Genomic DNA, 19,129 nt, shown 5'->3' on the forward strand with positions numbered 1-19,129 from the left:
TCCCTCGCCTTCCAGTTTTGGCAGGGGATTAAAGCAGCTCCCCCCTGTGGCAGCAGTGACCCAGAAACGAGTTTGATTCACGGAGTCCTTCCTCCATAACAAGTACAAACGTCAGTCAGAGGGAATCTGTGTGTGTGAGAGAGAGTGTGTGTGGCGCAGCGAGCCGCTCTCCGTGCCCGCTGCCCGGCGCCGCGTCGAACTCATGCGGCGGCCCCGAGCCCTCCGCGCAGGGGGAGCCCGGCCGCGCCGCCCGCCCTCGCCGCCGCCGCGCCGCCGCCAGCAGGTAACCGTGCCCGCCGCAGCGCCAGCCGCGGAGCCGCCAGCACAGCCATATTTGATGGGGTTTTTTTGTCGCTCCGGAGGCGGCGGGAGAGCAGTTTCGTGCCGAAGGTCGCTGCCTAGTGGAAATAAGATAGTACGTCATTAACATGGCGCCAAGAGCCGCGCCGCTCGGTACGGGGCGAGGGGAGGCGGCCGAGTTGCGGCTCCGCTATCCCACCAGTAACTTGTGCGGGGCTGGGGCGGGCGGAGGCGGCAGGGGAGGCTGCGCTGCCGCTCGGCGCGACCGGCCGGTGTCGGCAGCGGCGGCGGCTCCCTTTTTGTTCCGCTGCGGGCAAGTGGGCACCGCGCAGCTCCCCAGGTGCGGCGGCCAAGTGAGCTGCCGGTGTTCCGTGCCGTGCCATTCCGTGCCGCGCATTGCCGTGCCGCCGGCCCTGCGCCCCAGGCGTCGCTGCAGGCTGCGCCGCGGGAGCAGCGCCGGGTATCGCCCGCCGCGGAAAGTAGGAAGCGTTGGAGCAACTTGGTAGCCAGATGGCAATGGCAGAGCGCAAGTCCTGCTCGGCTACTGATGTGTAGGAAGGGGGTGGGGGAGAGTCATGGCCACTGTGTGTCACAGTGTTACCCAGATGCCCACGAGACCCGTCGCCTCTCGCCGCGGGCGAGGAGCGGTGTGCGTGGGAGAGGAGGTGTTTCGTGTGCAGGAGCAGCTTTGTTTCCCCCCCATAACCCCCAGTCGCACTTGGATTTGGCTCGTGGGGAAAAAAAAAAATGCTTGGAAAGCATAAAACCTGCTCATCGGTGAAATTAAACAGAAGTTGCCTTTCGGAGCGGGAGAGCCGCAGCCGGTCAGCCGCCTGCTTGATGGGCGCCGGTGGGTGCTCCGCTGGAGGCGGGGAGCGCCGGGCTGTCAGAGGTGGCCCTGTCGCCTCAGGCGGGAGCGCGGTGTCTCCCGCTGGAGAACAACTTGCCCGAGCCCCGAAGTGCACGTGTCTGAGAGTGGGAAAAGGCGGGGAAATGTGTGCGGCGCTGCCCGGCCCCGCCGGGGCGCGGGGCGGCATCGGGGCTGCGGCCGGCAGGTGCACGGCGACCCCGGCGCGTCCGACCCCCGCCCCGGCTGCGGGAGGCGAAGCGGGAGCGGGGCGGGGGGCGCGGAGCGAACTTGGGCAGGACGCGGGGGGGCCCGGCCCCCTCCCGCCGCTCGGCCCGTGCCCGGCGCAGGCCGAGGGGCGAATCCGCGTGGCCGGGCCGGAGTTTGTGGGCGAGGGAGCGGAGAGGCGGCCGGCGGTGTTGGGGCGCGAACGTAACATCACAGGGGGACCGCGGGGAGCGGCGGCGAACGCCCGCCCCAACTTGCTCGGGCGGCGGTCGGGGTAGCTCCGTGATCTGGCTCTTGCCCCGGTGCCTGGCGAGCGGGACGGAGCGGGGCTGCGGCATTTCTGTGTAACGGGCCGCTCTTCCCGGGGAGGTGAGTGCGGCTCCAGCCATCATTCCACTTGTTCCAGTTAGACAAAGCCACCCTGCCCGGCCCTGGGCTCGCGTAGTCCGCCTGCTTCGAGGAGAATTTTGGTGGTGTTTGGTTTTTTTTTTTTTTTTCTTCGGGGGGGGGGAGGGGGAAGGGGGGCGGAATGTTTTGTTGTTTTGGTTTTATTTGTGGGGTTTTTTTTTATTTTTTTATTTTTTTTATTTGCTTTTCCCTTCCCGTTCGCGCCCGCCCGTTCGTCCCCGATAGGATGATTTTGGGAAGGGTGGAGGCAAAGGGTGTTTGTTTGTTTGCACCGCCTGCTGGTTGGTTTCCTGTGACAAGAGGTGATAACACAGTTTCCAGAACTGTCTGGGAGTGGGAGGAGAGACAGACACAAGACACAGAAAATGAGCTCGTCTCCGAGCTGCCGCTCGATCCGCCGTCCCGTCCACCCCCTCCATGGCAGTGCGGCCGCGGGGGCGGGCGGGGAAGGTGCCTTGGCCGTTTTCGGCAGTGACAGGGCTTTGAGGGAGAGGCGGCGGAGCCGGGGGCACCAAGTTTGATTTGCAGCCGTGGCCGAGCGGATTGGTGCGGCCGGCGGCGGGGAGGAGCGGGAGCCGGGAGGGAGGAGAAGGAGGGGGCGAGCCGGGCTGTTTCTCATGGAAGCCGGCGGCCGTGCAGCTGGCCGGGAAGGTGCCACCCCCGCGGGGGAGGTGTAGCCCGGCGGCGCCCGGGCCAGGAGGCTGCTCCGTGACCTCAGCCGGCCGCCGGCCGTGCCCTGGCGGCTCCGGCGCCGCTGCCGCGAGCCCTGGGCGGGCACGATGCGGAGCCGGAGCGGAGATGGGATCGCTGCGGGAGGAGGAGGATGAGAGCTGCCCTGAGCGGCACCCGGCCGGGCTGGGCTCGGCGGTCGGGGTGAGCTTGAGTGCCGCTTTGGAAGCGACTCCCGAAGCCTCGGCTCTCACCCTGCGGGAAGGTGGCCCCGAGCCCGCAGCCGTGGGCGCGGCGGGGCGGCCGGGGCTCAGCGCACCTGCGAGCAGCGCCTGCCGCCGGCCGACTTCTCCTCCCGGCTCTCCCCGGCTCCTCAGCTGGCCGCCTTGTTCTGAGAAAGTTTATTAGGTTCACCCGCAGGTGAGATCCGGGGTGTCCTGAGGTCTGTCAGCCCCCCAGTAACACAGACCGTGGTGACCTGGTCTGAGTAGGTGCATGTAGCTGTGAGGGAGCACTAGAAATTCCAGTAGGATTTAGCAACACATTTTAGTTGACGTTTTAATGTAAAAGGCTGAAGGTGCTTTTATGCCAGCCCCATTTATTTAGAGGAAGATTTAGCTGTTATTTGGAATAACTTCCTTTTTAAGCAGATGTTGTCTTTTAGCTAAGTCAGAAGCTGCCCACACTTGCAAACCAAAAACCTTCATAAAAGTTACACCAAAATATGCTTGTTATGATTCTATTTCTAGAGGTTTCTCACACTCAGTGGGATATTGTTGAAACAGCAAGGATTGTATGTTTTAGTGGCAAGATTTTCCCTCTGGCTTCATATACCACTTGCTCCCTGCTTTTGAGCTATGTTTAATACATATGTTTAAAATAAAGTAATAATAATAAACTCCCCTTTCCTCTCACAGCTGCAGATTTCCCTTCCAGCTTCTCTGGTTTCATTCCCCATTCACAGAACCTAGAAAAAAAAAAAAACTTCCAGTCTTTCCTCAAATGTTTTCTCCATGTGGTTAGTACTGCTGCTTCGTGCTCCTGTTTTCAGCTGGAGATGACCAAGCTGGCACCATTTCCTAGGTGGAAGAGATGAACTGCAATGGTTGCATTAAGTCATGGAGCCCAGTTTGTGTATTGCTCCAGATTTTGGGCGGTCAGTTTCACCACCGCAGTCTGGGAATAATTTGTTGCCCCTGCCCAAGTAGTAAGGTAACATTATGAGTTGGCTTCCGCAGGTGCATAAATGAGCATGTGGATTCCTGAGAAGTGTTGGGTTGATAACAGCCAAATTGTGCTTCTCTCTTCCCTTGTGAAATTTTGAATAGGTGTGCTGAATTCAGTAGAAATATCCCTTGTGGAGAACACTCTTGGCCTTGTTTGGCCAAGTACTTCTTTGTTTTGTGAGATTTGGAGGATTTTTTTTTTCCTCCAGATTTAAGGTCTGTGGCTCTTTGCACTGTGGACTGTGCTCCATAATACTGTAATATTTCATTTAAGAGCTCTGCTTGTATCTCTGTGACTATAAAATGTTGCTATGAAAACTTTCATGGAATTTTAAAATTTTAGGTGGATTTTAGTAATACAATTTTTTTCTGATGTGCTTCCTTTTTTTCTGTTTTAGGTCTAGGATAGAAGCAGAAAAGCTTCTTGTGATGTCAGGTGTCAGTGAAGAAGGTGTGGTGTTACAAACAAGCTATTTAAAAAGAGTCCAGTAATAGAAGCCAAATGTCTCTATCTTCTATCCATTTTATTAAGCTGTGTCACACTTCACTTCCATTTGTACAGTAGGTGTTTTGAAGCAATTTCTTGTGTACTAGAGATAATTAGGTCTTCATTTCATTGCAGTTAGTGGGTTACTTTCAGGAAAAGCCAGTTTTTCGGTTTGTCTTCAGGGTGTACATCTGTCATAACTCTGCTTTCTTCCCATTCTGTCTCTGCAGCTGTTCAGTGCAGTTTGTTATAGTGACACCCGCTAACATGGTTACAGTTAATTGTCTGTCAGAGTTTGAATTATACACTCTTTTACCCAGGGGTTTATACGGCCCTTGAAAATACTTCAGTAAGAATTGTGCTGTGGAAAACCCTTGACCTGAGGATGTAGATTTTTCCATGTATAATTATTTTTTACAATCTGGTTCTGTTTAGCTATTTGCATAACAAGGACTGACATGCTTTACATCTTTCTCTTTGATTGCCTCTCCACTTGAGGTCAAACTGAGTGAAGAACAATGTGGGGTTCTTAACTGTGCACGTGGTATGTGGCACATGGGTGTATGTGTGTGCACGCTGTTGTCCCAGTTTTATGGGGCAGTGTCTGGATTTCTGCTCTTTGCATTTTTTACACTCTTACCAGTGCAACTCCTGGGACTCCAGTGTGGGAGAAAAAAAGGAAAGGTCTTGACATTGCTGTCCAGTGGGGTCTTTGGGTTTTTGCTGCTTATTTTATCTCTTGGAGAGGTAAGAATGGAGTAGCATGGTAATGCACGCTGCTAAAAATAGTGAATTTGCTATACTGTGTCATGTTGCTGAGTCTAACCCATTGCACTGCACCTGCCATCAAATACTGAGAAGTGGACAGCAAAGTCTGTGTGCCTACCTGCATACAGTTATTTGTATAGACTTAGATGTTTGTTGCTCAGCTCCACAAGGATATGTAAATTCAAATGCTGTTTTGTGGCCTGACATTGATTGTATTGGATTATTGTCTAGTCATTTCATTTGTATAGCATTTGCAAGTATTTTGAAAAAGGCTTCCCACGTTCTCCAAAATGCAGAAGCCAGTTTCAGGTGGTGTAATCTTGCCTTTAAAAACACTTTGAGCAAATGCACCATCAAAGTTCGGAATTGCATTTATATGTTTAGAGTTTATACCTAGTCAATGAGCAAAACCCAGAGCTTAACTTCCAGAGCAAGCATGATGGAAAAGCAACTGGTGATGTGTTTCTGTAAAGTAGAGCAGCACCTTCAGCCTCTGGAGCAGCGCAGGAGAGCGTGTTGCAGGCTGTGCTGGCCTCACCAGTGCTGCCCTGGTGTGGCCAGCTCATCTGAGGACGATGGGGTCGTTAATCACGGTGGTGTGATTGCATGAAGTGCTCCTGGATGCTTTGCTGCCTGTGGAATTGGAGTAACACTGCCTGCAGAGCTGTGGCTGTTTCTCGAAAGCTGTGTTTGGTTGCAGGCTGGCATCAGACTGAGTCCAGTTGGGTTTCTCCCTGGTAAATGTTATGCTGGAGTGTTCAGGAGAAAACACGATCAGCATGCTGTGTGTTGGTCTGACTGATTCCTGAAAGGATGGTTTTAACGCAAAGAAACAATCTTCTTTCAAGGAAACGAAACTGAAAGTTTGCATACAAAAGTTGCTGAGTTATTAAGAATTCACAGGTGTCACTGAAAACTGATAGAGAGTGTGGCTTGGTGGTGCAGCCTTCGTCAGCTTAGGGTTGTTGGACTCTGTGGTAGCTTCTGAAGTGCTGGGCTTCCTCTTCAGGTGAACAGTGTGTTGTGCAAAGGCCCTTTTGGGGCTGGTGTAATAATTTGAGAAAAACAGCCATAAAAAGGTTTGATAGAAGATCCAGGGTTCACAGGCACTGTTTGGCTGACTGCTTCCTTGCTTCAGAGCACTGTTGGTCCTGCGAAGGGAGTTGGGAGGTCACTCTGTGCCATGTGTGGGTTGCTGTGAATGTTTTGTGGAAACTTCTGGGCTGGACAGCAATTACGTGATTGCACACACTTGGGAATTGAGCTCAGTCATCTGGGTGTCTCTTCCTGCCCTGCAAGAGTTGCAGGCTGGGGTGCATAGCTTTTACTCTGGTATTAAAGCCAGCATCAAATGTTTTACCCTTTTTATGCTTACATGTGAATTCTCTTTGCTTAGAGGCATGGTGATCATAGTGTATGTCTGCTGGAACAGGGAGAAAACTTGCAGCATCAATCTGCATCTAACCATCACTATCCATAATCCATGCTTATTTCTAATGTGCACTTTTTAATGAGTTTCTTGTGTGACTTTGAGTCACCCACTGCCTGACAGAAACTGGTAGCCTTTGGGGCAGGGGCACCACAATATGCTGAAAACCATTTCAATCTGCCTGGTTATAAGTCTTATTAGCTGTTCCAGTGTTACCTCTGGAACATGTGTTCTGAGCTGTGGATATGAACATCTGGTGGGAGCAGTTTAAAATGATTTTAGAAGTTGAAAAAAGCTATTCTCCTAATGACACAAGTTCCAGGGGGTTAATCTTACTGGATTTGAGTCTTACTCTGAGAAGCCAAATGCTGCTTTTTGATCTGTGATTTAGCTCCCTGTAAACTCAGGTTAGGGTCAAAGATGGCAAAATGAGAACTCTGAGTTTTAACTCTTCCCCCCCCTCCCCATGCATCTATAAAACAATTTCACATGAGCTTCATCAAATGGGATATTTCTTTTAATGTTACTATTGAGAACACAGGCTTTTCAGTGTGGCCAACTTCAGACACCTGACTAGAGTGGACAAGAAAATTAGCTGCCTTATTTCATACTCTGTACTCAGGAAAAGTGGCTTCTGTTCTGGCTTATTTCCTGAAAAACTCTGGAGAGTGCTTGAACTGGGAGGTGTGAATACCATTCTTTCCTTTAAACAGCAACCAAAAAGGCGATGTTCAGTTTGTTTTTTAAAGACACATGATAGGAGGAAGAAGGTTCCATCTCTTTCCTTATTTTTTTGAATTTGCGGAAAGTGTGCTAGGAGAAGATCCATTCAAAATGCACTTGTCCAGAAAGCTGTGAAGGAGCAGAATTCCAGATTTTCTTGTTTGTTGCAAGTTCACAGGTTTGTCTCAGTGTACATACGCTCTGTTACTTTGCTTTACAGTGTATCATGCCTTTCAGACCATGTGGGAAACAAACCAGGAAGTGAGGATTTTGACCAGGAATATACAAATTACGCTTGTGAGATAGGACAATTTTCCTTTATTTTCTTCCAGTTTTTCTTTACTTTGTTTATGGGAGGTTCTTGCTGAGTGAATATCTTCTTCTACATTGCTGTTATTAATATGTGAACTAATAGAAAAAGTACCTTACAGAATAGATATTCATCCCCCTAGTTTTGGCCTTGTAAGAACTAATTGATTTTTCAGTTCTGTCTTAGCCTGTTTTGGATCTGAATGTTGGCTCTCTGTCTTTATAAGTGACTGTATAGGAACTTGGCTCTGGATCTCCTGCATTTACACCAGATCCGTATTCAGTGGGTTTTGATGGTCCTGGCTGGTGTGTGTATTTATCCACTGACAGCATTTCTGTCTCCCATACACACAAAGTTCTGGCCTGCCTCAGAGCAATTTTTGGAGAGAATTCTTCTAGCCCTGTAAGAGGCTGCCATTTATGATTCTTTATTCTCTGGCATCAGACATTGTATGTGTACTTTTACTCTGTGAAACGATGCCAAAAGGTCTTGGTAAGGTGAACCATTCAGCTTCTCTTTAGTGAATAAAGTTTGCAGTTCAAAACTGTTACATGTTTCAATGACAGATGTATTAAATACCACTCTGAAAAGTCAGTCTGTGGGAGAGAGGCTTCCCCCCAACTCTGTTTGCCCATATAATACAAAAAAGGAGGCAGTCCTGCAATGCTCAGGCTCTTAGAACTGTATTCACTGGAATTGTAAAATAGAGTCTCAGGTTCAGTTGCTTGTGACTTGCTAGTAGGGACAAAATGATTTCCCTCAAAAATGCTAATTTCTTTTTACATGAAACACTTCTGGAAGAGCTGATATTTTTGTGCTCTTTTGGAAGTAGTGTCAGGCTTTGGTTAGGCATTTTGGGAATCAGTCTTACAAAAGTTGAAGGCATTATTGAATTTCCTACAATGAGCTGTGTTCTCAGTGAACAAAGTTGAAGCAGTTAATTCTTACGCTGAAGGGCCAATGGAAGGAGTTTTGTTGAGAGGTTTCGAGGAAGTCTGAACTCTCATGGAAATAAGGGTAGATTTTCTGCACTTAACTAGAAGCACGAAAATATTTTTGGCATCTGATCTCCAAATCTGTGTGCAGAGGTGTGAGGGATTTGCTGCTAGCAGAGTGCCCAGACCTTGTTGATACCACGATTGATACGTGGTAAGCAAAGACTCAGGGGTTTTGATGTGCATCTAGAGTCCTTGTCAGTTTAACTTATGGTGGATATGCCTTTCTGGACTTGTCTTGTCATGTTTTTTCTGCTCTTCAACTTGCGCTTTTTAATAGCTTTTTACATGTAAATACTGACTAGCTATTTACAGCTTCCTCGTTTTTTCTGAATTTTGTTTCGTTCCACAAGGAATACACGTGAAAATAGCAGTGCCCTGAGAATAGCAGTTAAAAAGATTTGGAATTTTTGGCCTTTTTATCACAGGCTTATGTGCCCATGAACTTGGTTTTGGTAGACATCTGGCGGTTTGGAGTAACCTCTGAATAATCATCTGAATAATCTTACTCTCAAAGAACAGTTAGTGTTAGGCATGGCACTAGAAATGTGGCTGCAGGAGGAAGTAACTCTCTCATCTTAGAGGGTGGTGCTTTCCAGGGCATAGATGATGCATGTTTAGTTAATCTGGGAAAACTGGGCTCGCTACTGCTGATGCTTCATTTTTTATGTGTAAGTGGATGACTTTAATCTCTGATTTTGTAAATCTGGCACTTTAAACAGGAATAAAATTGCTCCAAAAATATATTAGCCAAAGTAAATATTTACACAAGCAGTAAAAATACTGTTGTATTGCAAATCTAGTGTCAGAATAGGCAGGGGAAGTTAAGCACATTGGCTGCAGATATTTAGTGATTTTAACACCTCTCAGGACAAAACACATTTTTTTGGTGGGGTGAAAGCATTGGTGGGATTGTCATTGCCACTCTCCAGTGTTGTCCACCTGTTCATATGATAACAGCCTAATTAAGCAGCCTTGAGAGGTTCACTGTTCATATTTCAGCTGCTGCTGAAGTTGTTTGTTTTCCTTTGTGTGCTGTAAATGCTCGCATGCCATCAGAAGCACAAGTTGATGACTGTGTGTTATTACCTGGGGTTAAGTGCTGTCTCATTGCTTCCCAGGCTGCCTGCTGTTTCCCGGGGAGATCATGAAACGACATCGGCTTCCTAGCAGCAGTGAGGACTCTGACGACAATGGCAGTAAGTGCTCCTTTGTTGTAGAGTGCAGGAGGTTATGAGTTGGAAAACGTGTTCTAATGCAGTGTTTCATGTGCCAGAGGCATTTTGCATGTTGGTTGAACTGGTAGAAATGTGTGTTGTAAGGATCTAGTTTTGAACTCAAGTCATTCTGAGCACAGGTAGACAGTAGATCCAGGATGCCCCCATTGAACTGGCACGTGGTTTTAGTTAATAATATAAAACAAGAGGAAAAAGTCAGTGGTCATCTTTGAAATCTTATCAAACAGCATAATTTATCATTCTAACGACAGAATGAGCATGGAGACGTCTGCTGACATTGCCCATAGAAGTTTGCATAAGGATTTTAAATTTGCCTCAGTGTTCCCGTACCCTCTTATGCAGTGGAAAAGTCTAGCGCTTGAAGCTTAAGCAGAAAAGATTAAGGGAGCATAAAAGTTGTTCCTCACTGCATTTGAAGATTTTCTTTGAGGAATTACTCGCAAGAATTTGAATTCAGAAAATCACAAATTTGGATACAGAATGTATTTATGGTTTTTAACTGTTTCTATACTGATGGAACTAGCACACACTGTGGAATCTCTCTGTCTTGTGTTTGGATTCCAGTGGCTGATAATCTTTCATTTAAGCAGAAAAAAGAAGAGGGGCAGGGGGGAGAGACAAAATGTCAGTTTGGGGAATGTGCCAAGGTGTCTTATTTGCCCAAAGAAGCAAGTAGATTGTACTTGACAATACTGCAGCTTAGCCAGTTGTCAGAGAGGTTTTTGTGGTTTTAATTTGATCTATCTGGGTGCACGCCTTCACACCTGAGGTATTTTGTAAAACTTCAGTCTGAAAATGATCGGGGTGGTTTCCTAGGTGCTTTTGGAAGCTTCACTCTGAGAACTTATCCCTGTGATACACTGTGGCTCCACGTAGGTGACTGCTTCACCTGCATGCATTTCTTCGGTGTGTCTGTGCTGCCTGGGAATCCACTCAGGTATGGCCAAATCTGCCTCTTAAAACAACCCTAGGCAAACTGTTGCTGAAATGAAGTAGTAAAGGTGAAAGGATTAGAGAAGGTAAGAACAAGCAGGCTGATTAGCAGTTAATCCAAATAAGGATTGAGCAAAATCTGCTAGAGGTGAGGAATTTGGCTTGGTTTTGGGGACCTAACTGCAGCTGGGGGATTTCAGAAGAAAAAACCCCAAACAAATCAGACGTGTTTTTCTTGGTTTGAAGTTTACTTGAGGTTATTAAAATTGCAGTGCACTTCCTCAAAGGTGATGTGTACTTCCCAGAAAAAAAGGTGTGTTTTTACTTGTAAGATAGACAAGTGGCAGCAAACAGGATGTCTTCCATTAGAATTTAGCGTAATCCTTTTTTCATTCCCTAGCAGCTTTATAAAATAGTGTTTCATATAAATAATAGTCTTTATTTTCACTCTCTTTGCTGTCTTTTTTTTTAAGCCCTTGATCTCTTCATGTGCCTTGTGTAACAGCTTTTACCGAATAAAATATGAAGCAGTTAATCTTGGAATTGAAGTTGTGAAACAGACACAATTGACTGACCTGTTGCTGATTACAGCACATGTTTGTAATGTCATTTGATGTATGACTATTTGGAATGGAGTTATCAACTTAGTGGATTATATTTTCCACAGAATCTGTTCCACAGATCAAGATATAAGAAGATGAGTTTGGAAAATAAAAGGAAACCTCTTGCCCCTTTATGATCTGTCTATTTTAAAGCCTGGTTATTGCAAATGACTTTACTGAATAAATTGCATGGCAAAGGTAGTGAACTTTTAAAAGTACTTTCAAGTATTATTTGAAATATATACCACTTCCTTTGCATTACACTTGTTTTTTTCTTGATTATGGTTTTTTTGTTGTTTTTTTTTTTTTCCTCTTGTGAAGTTACTGGACAAATTCAGATACAGGTTCCTGTGTATTCATTCTATTTCTACATACATGTTCAGAAAGATTAAGGGTTATCAATCAGAAGCCCAGATAACATTTAGTGTGGGGTCAGCACTTCCAAGGCTTTTTGTCATTCAGACTTCCCTGAAAAGAATGACTGACTTAGCTTAGGTCCTTTCCAGTTTCCCTGTTACAGGAGATACCAGTGGCTCCTTGCAACTATGTTTGAATGTCAAGGGTGTCCCCTTACAGGTTTCACCTTCACAGGATCTCTCTTGCCTTTAGTAGAATTACTGATTAGTCCTCACTATGTTTGTTTCTGTATTCTTACTTTACCAGTAGTATTCCGTATTCTTACTTTACCAGACTGATTAGTAGTCTTGAAGGGCAAGCAAGTTTTTTCCCCCCTCCCCCCCCCCCGAAAAAAGATAAAAATTTCTATTAAGTATTTGTGGTCTGTATTGAAGGCTTCAAGTCTTTCACTAGCTATTTTTCCTTCTCAGAGTTTCCAGAGGCTGACAACAATTACATTTGACTATTCTGGGCATTTCAAACAGACATCTTCTAATTGAAAAGTTGAAATTTAAATCAACGCCTAGTTGGAATCCTGTTGGCAAACACCTGCTTCCCTTTCAGTCAGTGGTGTCTCTTGACCCTGCAGTGGACTTGTTGCATCATTATGAGCTCTATGGTCTCTGAGCTTAGGGCTCAGCACTGCTCTGCCCCATCCTACAAGGTGAGGATTCGGCCTCCAGCTGCAGCAGTTCTGCAGCTGAGTTTTTATACTGTGCTTTACTAGGCTGCGATCAGGCATCTCAGGTTCATCATGAGGGTAGCTGAGTAAATGTGTTTGGAGTAACCTGAGTGATGGTGCTTTTTGGGGTAGGCTGTAGCACGTAGGCTAGTGCAACCTGGAAAATATTTTGGCATTAAAAAAATCTGCATTTTATTCTGTTGAGCTCAGGAACCTGAATATTTGGAATGTAGTAATAATGATGTCACTAATAATGGAATTTATTTAAAAAAAAAAAGTTGTTTTCCATTGGATCACTGAACTGAATCAGTTTCCTTGGTAGTCACAAGCAAACAAAGCTCATACCCAAGTGCTAAAAATACATTGTACTCGAGATATAGCAGTTCTTCAGGAGAAAAAGGTGCTCTCATTTTGTTAGATGAAAGAAGGGAGAATGGCTTTCATTTAGGAGTGAAATACGGAAGAGAAGTAAGCTTAACAGCATGGCTGCAGCCCTAGAGTATATACGTGTATTTACTGACTCATGTAAGGTACTTTAGTGTAGGTGGTTATGTGTTATTTGCAGTATTTTAAAGCCTCTCAGCTTAAAGTCAGCACCCTTGCTTTCCTCATCACTTCTTTGCCCTCAAGACTTGATTCTTTCCCTAAAGCTAAGCTTCCAAGAGTATTTATTTCATGTACTTCAACCTAACTACTGGAAATTGTTAAGCTGTGTCCCCTTAGAATCAAAATTCTAAATCCTCATTTCAGCACAAAGCCAAAATAGCATATTTGAAGCACTAGGCAAGAGGTGTCAGTGCCAGTTGTGCCTGGCAGTTCTGCAGTTAGTCCCTGGGTATCCGAGCGTGTTCTCAGGGATTTCATTTTCTGAAATTAGAGGTCACTTTTGAACATCTTATCCGTGAAATATAATTGAATGAAAAATGGCTGCAGGCATCGCTCTGGATTTTGAACTTTTGTCTAAATACAGAGGAATGGTATTGAGAGAGGCTTGGGGAAGTGCTTAAGAGTGTTTGCTCCTGACAGCTTTTCTTCTTTGGTCACCTGGCAGAGCTTGTTTGTTTCTGTGGCCTTCCAGATAGCGTAGTACAGCAGCTGTAATGGGCATTCATATTAGCCAGGCCCATGGTGAAAGCCTTGTGATGTACGTGCTGCATTCTACAAAGCCTGTCGGAAGGAAATCACTAGTGTTTACCTGAAATCAATTACGCTCCTGTTTTCTGGTGGCTGGCTAGAGTCTTGATAGTTTTTCAACAAATTTTGTTACATTCCATTTCAGCTTGCCCCTCTGTTGCTAAACCTTCTCTTTATGGTTCTGGGTCTCATGCTAATTAAGTGCTTGATACTGAAGCAGTTTTAGCTTTCCTGCTCAGTGTTTGACACCTGTCTTTTTAGCCTCGTTGGTCTGTAAATCTGCAAAGGTGGCTTGTGCTGAATATTCCATATGCTGTTTCCTGGTGAGATCAAGTTGTGCAGTGGAGGAGTTCCCATTTATTGCTTCAAGGCATTCCTTTTAGCATAAATTGGTTGGACATGTGGACAGCTTGTTTTTGAGAAAGGTCTGAAGCTCATGGACATTTGTATAAGGGAAATTGTGTGAAATCCAGGCACTTCTGGGTGTCAGAGTTTTCGTGCTGTTTTCCGTGAGCAAGGAATTCAAAGCATGATTTTATTCAGACTTTACTTGCTCTCATGAGGCTTTTTCATTTATTCTTGGAGGGTTTATCAATTTATCATACTCCTACATGCAGAGTGTCCGAGACAAGAACTGAAGACACTTGCAGATGAAAAATACTTTCAAGATTTACAGAGTTTCACGTGAGTTCTGAGAAATGAAAGATTTAATACCTATGGATTATGGAATAGAGTTCTGTAATTTAAGCAGACCCTTATTCTATCATTGCTAAACAAATGTTATTTTAAAGTTAAACGAATTTTGCCAATATCCATTGCACTGACTGAATGACGGGGATCTTGGATTTAGAAAGGGCTTTGAATCCCAGTGGATTCCTGCAGTGTTTGAGATGGATCCCAGAGTGCCTTCACAAAGGTTACCGAGTACATAACCTTGGGGGTGTGTGTCATTTACTGTAGAATTGTAGCCGCTGCTGGCCTGAAATGAGGTGATTGCATGTGCAGAGCTTTGTGAAAAGGAAGTGAGGAACATTTCTTTGTTTTCCATTTGAACTGGCTGGGAGGTGAGGGATGGTGATTAAACAACAGAACTTATAATGTAGTTACAGTGCTCAGAATTTGGGCAAAGCAGCAAGTGTAGTGGTCACTACTGTGACTTTGAAAAAGGGTTGGAGAGTGATGACAGATGGTAAGAACGAGCATCTTACCTGGAGGCTAATCTCAGAGTGGGGCAGAGTGGCTTGTGGTGAAGTTGCTGGAGCAATCTGGAAGAGTGATTTGAAAGGCCTATCTTGGCTGATGGGGTATCACATCTGAGGAAGGCACTTCCCATAATCATCACCGTCACTTGACAGGAGTAAAAGTGCCGGGAAAACCGCAGCTCTGGACTGAGGAGAGCAGAGATCAGGCTGCTCAGAAAACTAGTAAGTAAAGTCCCTTGGGAAAAATTTTTTGCAGGTGCTGGGGTCCATCAGTGCTTTAAACATCAGCTCCTAAGGGCATAAGAGCAAGCAATTCCTAAATGTTGCAAGTCAAGCAGGCGAGGCAGAAGGCTGGCTGGGCTGAACAGGGATGTGCTCTTGGATGTGAGGTGAAAAAGAAAGGTGTATGAACAAGCAAGGTCAGGTGATAAGGGAAGAACACAGATGCTGCTTGCCACTGTAGGGAGAAATTCATGTGGCCAAAGCTCAGCTGGGAGTTGAAGGTGGCCAGAAATGTGGGGGACAATAAAAAAAGTTTTATCAAATACGTTAATGGCAAAAGGTAGCATTGAAATAGCATCAGCCTGTTACAGGATGAGAGTAGTCACCTCACCAACAGGGACATGGACAAGGCAGAGGTGTTTAATGCATTCTTTGCCTCTGCTTTCAACGGGATGATGGACCAAGAGGGTCTCAGTGCCCTGAGCTGGAGGATCATGATGGTGAGATTAATCAACTCTCAGCTGACCCTGAACTTGTGCAGGATCTGCTGCTGCAGATCCCCACAGATCTATAGGGCTTGATGGGATTCATCAGAGATTCCTCAAGGAGCTGCTGATGACATCGCAAAACCTCTCTTGATGATTTTTGAGCAGTTTCAGGAATCCTGAGACATCCCATCTGACTGGAAGCTGGAAAACACTGACAATTTTCAAGAAGGGCAAGAAAGAGTACCCCAGAAACTACAGGTTTGTCAGTGTCACTTTTACCAATGCCTGGTAAAATCATGGAAAAGATTATTGAAAAACAGCTGTAGGATAATGCAACCAGCACTGGTCACAGCCAGCACAGCTTCGTGAGGGGAAAGTCCTGCTTGTCTAGTCCTTCTACAACAGGGTGACCACCTAGCTGATCTAAGAAAAGCAGTAGATGTAATCTTTTTGGCCTTCAGCAAAGCTTTGGCTACTGTCTCCTAAGATCCTTCTGGACAAGATGTCCAGTACACAGCTGGACAATCATGTTTTGTGATGGGTGAGCAACTGGCTCATGGGTTGGGCACAAAGGGTTATCGGGAATGGGATGACATCAGGCTGGTGTCCAGTCACTAGTGGGATTCTGCAGGGCTCTGTCCTTGCCCTGTGCTCTTCAACCCCTTCATAAATGACTTGGACACAGAACTGGAAGGGATACTAAGTAAGTAAGATAAGTAAGTTTGCTGAAGACACTTAACTGGGCAGTGCTGTCGACTCCCTTGAGGGCAGAGGCCCTGCAGAGACCCCAGCAAATTCGAGGGCGGGCAATCACCAACCATGTGAAGCTCAACAAGGACAAGATTCTGCACCTGGGACGGGACAACCCTGGGTGTACGGACAGACTGAGGAATGAGAGGCTGTGAAAAGGGACCTGGTTGATTGTAGGTTGAACATGAGTCAGCGGTGCCCTGGCAGCCAGGAGGACCAACCCTGTCCTGGGGGGCATCAGGCACAGCATCGCCAGCTGGGCAAGAGAGGGGATTGTCCTGCTCTGCTCTGCACTGGGGCGGCCTCACCTCCAGTGCTGGGAGCAGTTTTGGGTGCCACAATATAAAAAAGACATTGAGCCATTAGAGAGGCTCTAAAGGAGGGCCTTGAGGATGGTGAAGGGGCTTGAGGGAAAGGTGTGTGAGGAGTGGCTGAGGTCATTTGGTCTGTCCAGCCTGGAGAAGAGGAGACTGAGGGAGAGTGTCACAGTGAGCAGTGTCACTGCAGACTTCAACATCCTCACGAGGGGAAGCGGAGGGGCAGGCACTGATCTCTTCACTCTCATGACCAGGGACAGGACTCAAGGAAATGGCATGAAGCTGAACCAGGGAGGTTCCTGATATTCAGGTTGAATATCAGGAAAAGGTTTTTACATAGAGGGTGGTTGGGAACTGGAACAGACTCCCCAGGGAAGTGGTCACAGCACCAAGCCTGACAGAGCTCACAAAGCTTTGGGACAGTGTTCTTGGGCACATAGTGTGACTCTTGGGGCTGGTCCTATGCAGGGCTTGGAGTTGGACTCCCATGATCCTGATGAGTCCCTTCCAACTCAGCATATTCTGTAATACCATGATTCGTTTTTGGAGAGGTACAATTTTCTTTACAAGACTGCTAGATTGAGTACACCTAAGTCCACTGGACTTTCAAGGCTGGACATCATGTTATCAGCCTATGAATGCTAGCATGGGAGGTGCTCAAATTGGCTTTGATAACCTATAGTAAACTTGAGTTAAAACTGTTTACTGTTGTGGTAAAGCATGGCTACCATGGGAATTGGGCTGGGGAGCTTGAGTGGCACTTGGGTCTTGTGCTGAAAGATAAGATGAGATCTAGGAATGCCTGACTGTTAGAAGAGTGACATGTACCTGTAAGTAGTTATGTGTGTATTCTTTGAGATGATAAAACTCAATATGAGCTGCTGAGGAAAGGGACGACAGCAGGGAACTTGTGTAAAAGTGCTGTGGTGGGGAGCTGCAAGGATGGTTCATTACGTGTGTCAGAGACTGAGCAGTTATGCTGTGGTGTTGTAAAGCACTGCAGAGATCGTATGGATCGACTCATTGTTCAGCAGCTGCAATTGGGGAGTCATCAACTGACACTAAATTTCAAGTAGCATTGCTGTTGACGAGATATAAGGCTATTACTTCTTCTGTTTTGATCTTGAGTGAGATTATTATATGATAATATGCTATAAAGATAAGGAAGATAGAGGGGCAAACCCTCCAGCAACAGAAAGAAAGGAAGTTTGGCTACGTGAGATGGTGTCTTAGGTTGTGTTTGCTTGCATGCTGCTTTCTCTGTGGTAAGGCCTGAAGACTTCTGCCCAGCCAACTCTTCGGTACCTGATATAATGCAAACTGCTTACAGAATAGTTTGCTTCTCTTTGCTTTGTGCTGGAATTTGAATCCAGGCACAGAGATATTTCTAAGTGACATGGTGCCCCTGCTGTAAGGAGTAGTGGGCCAGGCACTAAATGGGGAGACTGAGCACCTCTGTTTTCTCCTCAGGCTGCAGATCTTTCTGACAGCGTTGGCAGCGGCACCTAGTTGGTCTCAGAGTGAGCTGCAGAGCAGCATAGGCATCTGGAAATGCCAGTGTTAAGCAGAAGTGACAGCCAGACATAGATCCGTGTCAGGGCTGCTCTGCTCTGTTGTGCTGCGTGGTGTAGCGAGGTAGCAGGAGTGTATTTATGGTGGGAGAAGTGCTTGCAGTCATCTGAGGCTTCCAAGTGTTCAGAGGCTGTAGCAGCAGGTGGTTCTCCAGGGACACAGCTGGGTGCCTTACAGGTGGCTTTACAACAGCCTTGTGCATGATACCTAATAGCTGAGACTTCTCTGCTCATGCTGAGCAGTGTGTTAGTTGTGGGGTAGAATTCCCCCAGGGCTTGAATTGTTTTATTGGTTCCAAGCAATTTTCTGTTTTGATTGGATTTTTTTTTTTTTTTTTGGAATGAAAACGTGTTCTTGACAGATCATTTAATAAAATGATGCAGTTAAAATTGATTAAGTTTTTCCTTTTGGGAAGCTTGTGTTCTTCACAAATAGGGAAAAAGAATGCACACTCCTTGATTGCTTTCTTTTATTATCAGGAGGCATGTGTGTTACATACACCCTGTGGCGGTATTATAAAAACACTGTATTTACAGTGTGAAGTGTTCATAGCAGCCTTGGGGAACAGAAAAAATTCCTGTTTGAGTCTGAGAAGTCCTTTGCAGCACCCGTGGTGTGTTAGAGCTCTGCCTCCCTTGCTGAGGATTACATCTTTTTAGTGGTTTGGGATTTCTTTTTGCTTTTTGTCCTTAAGTAGATAAAGGCAAAAGGAAAACTGAGAACGTGTAGTAAGAGTGTGATCCCTCTCCCGTTGTTCTCAGTGATGAAATCTTTTTAAAACACACAAACACCTCGGTCGTCTGAAAGAATCTGGACTGTAAAAGAATCTAAATGATCTTGGTCTCTGAGAGTGGTGATGCTGACTAGGCTACTGTGTTCATCCTAAACTTGTGTGATTATGTAACACTTAATAAGATACCTTTTATCTTTGATGTCTAACAATGACAGAAGTGCATGTTTTGAATGTGTTTATTTGGCTTCATGCCTTGGAGTTGTGTTTTTCATGTTCACTGTTTCTCACATGGCTTATGGTAGCATGGGCTCTCTTAACATCTCACTGTTTTTCCATCTGCTGTGAAACTCATTCTTCCTATGAGGTTTATAATGGTACCTTACAGAACTTTTATATATTCCAAATCCCAGTGATTCAGACTTGCCTTATGATTTTTTTCAAAATTTAGATTTTATTTTACCAAAACTGAG

At 46.0% G+C, this 19,129-nt stretch overlaps 1 protein-coding gene across 3 annotated transcripts in view; it reads left to right on the top strand.

The window, feature by feature from the left end:
- The first annotated feature begins 214 nt into the window (after positions 1-214).
- The window catches only part of JADE1 (jade family PHD finger 1), a 42,953-nt gene continuing 24,038 nt past the window's right edge, over positions 215-19,129 (top strand). The window contains exons 1-2 of one of the 3 annotated variants that reach the window (XM_082281393.1): positions 215-283; positions 9,512-9,589. In XM_082281393.1, coding sequence (XP_082137519.1) covers positions 9,538-9,589 — 52 coding nt within the window. In that variant the 5' untranslated portion in view covers positions 215-283; positions 9,512-9,537. Of the gene's footprint in view, positions 284-1,468; positions 1,745-9,511; positions 9,590-19,129 lie in introns of those variants that run through there. The other 2 variants (XM_082281394.1, XM_082281395.1) reach the window with 2 other exon arrangements.

This window comes from Coloeus monedula (assembly GCF_965178545.1).
Source record: "Coloeus monedula genome assembly, chromosome: 5".
NCBI classification, from domain to species: domain Eukaryota; kingdom Metazoa; phylum Chordata; class Aves; order Passeriformes; family Corvidae; genus Coloeus; species Coloeus monedula.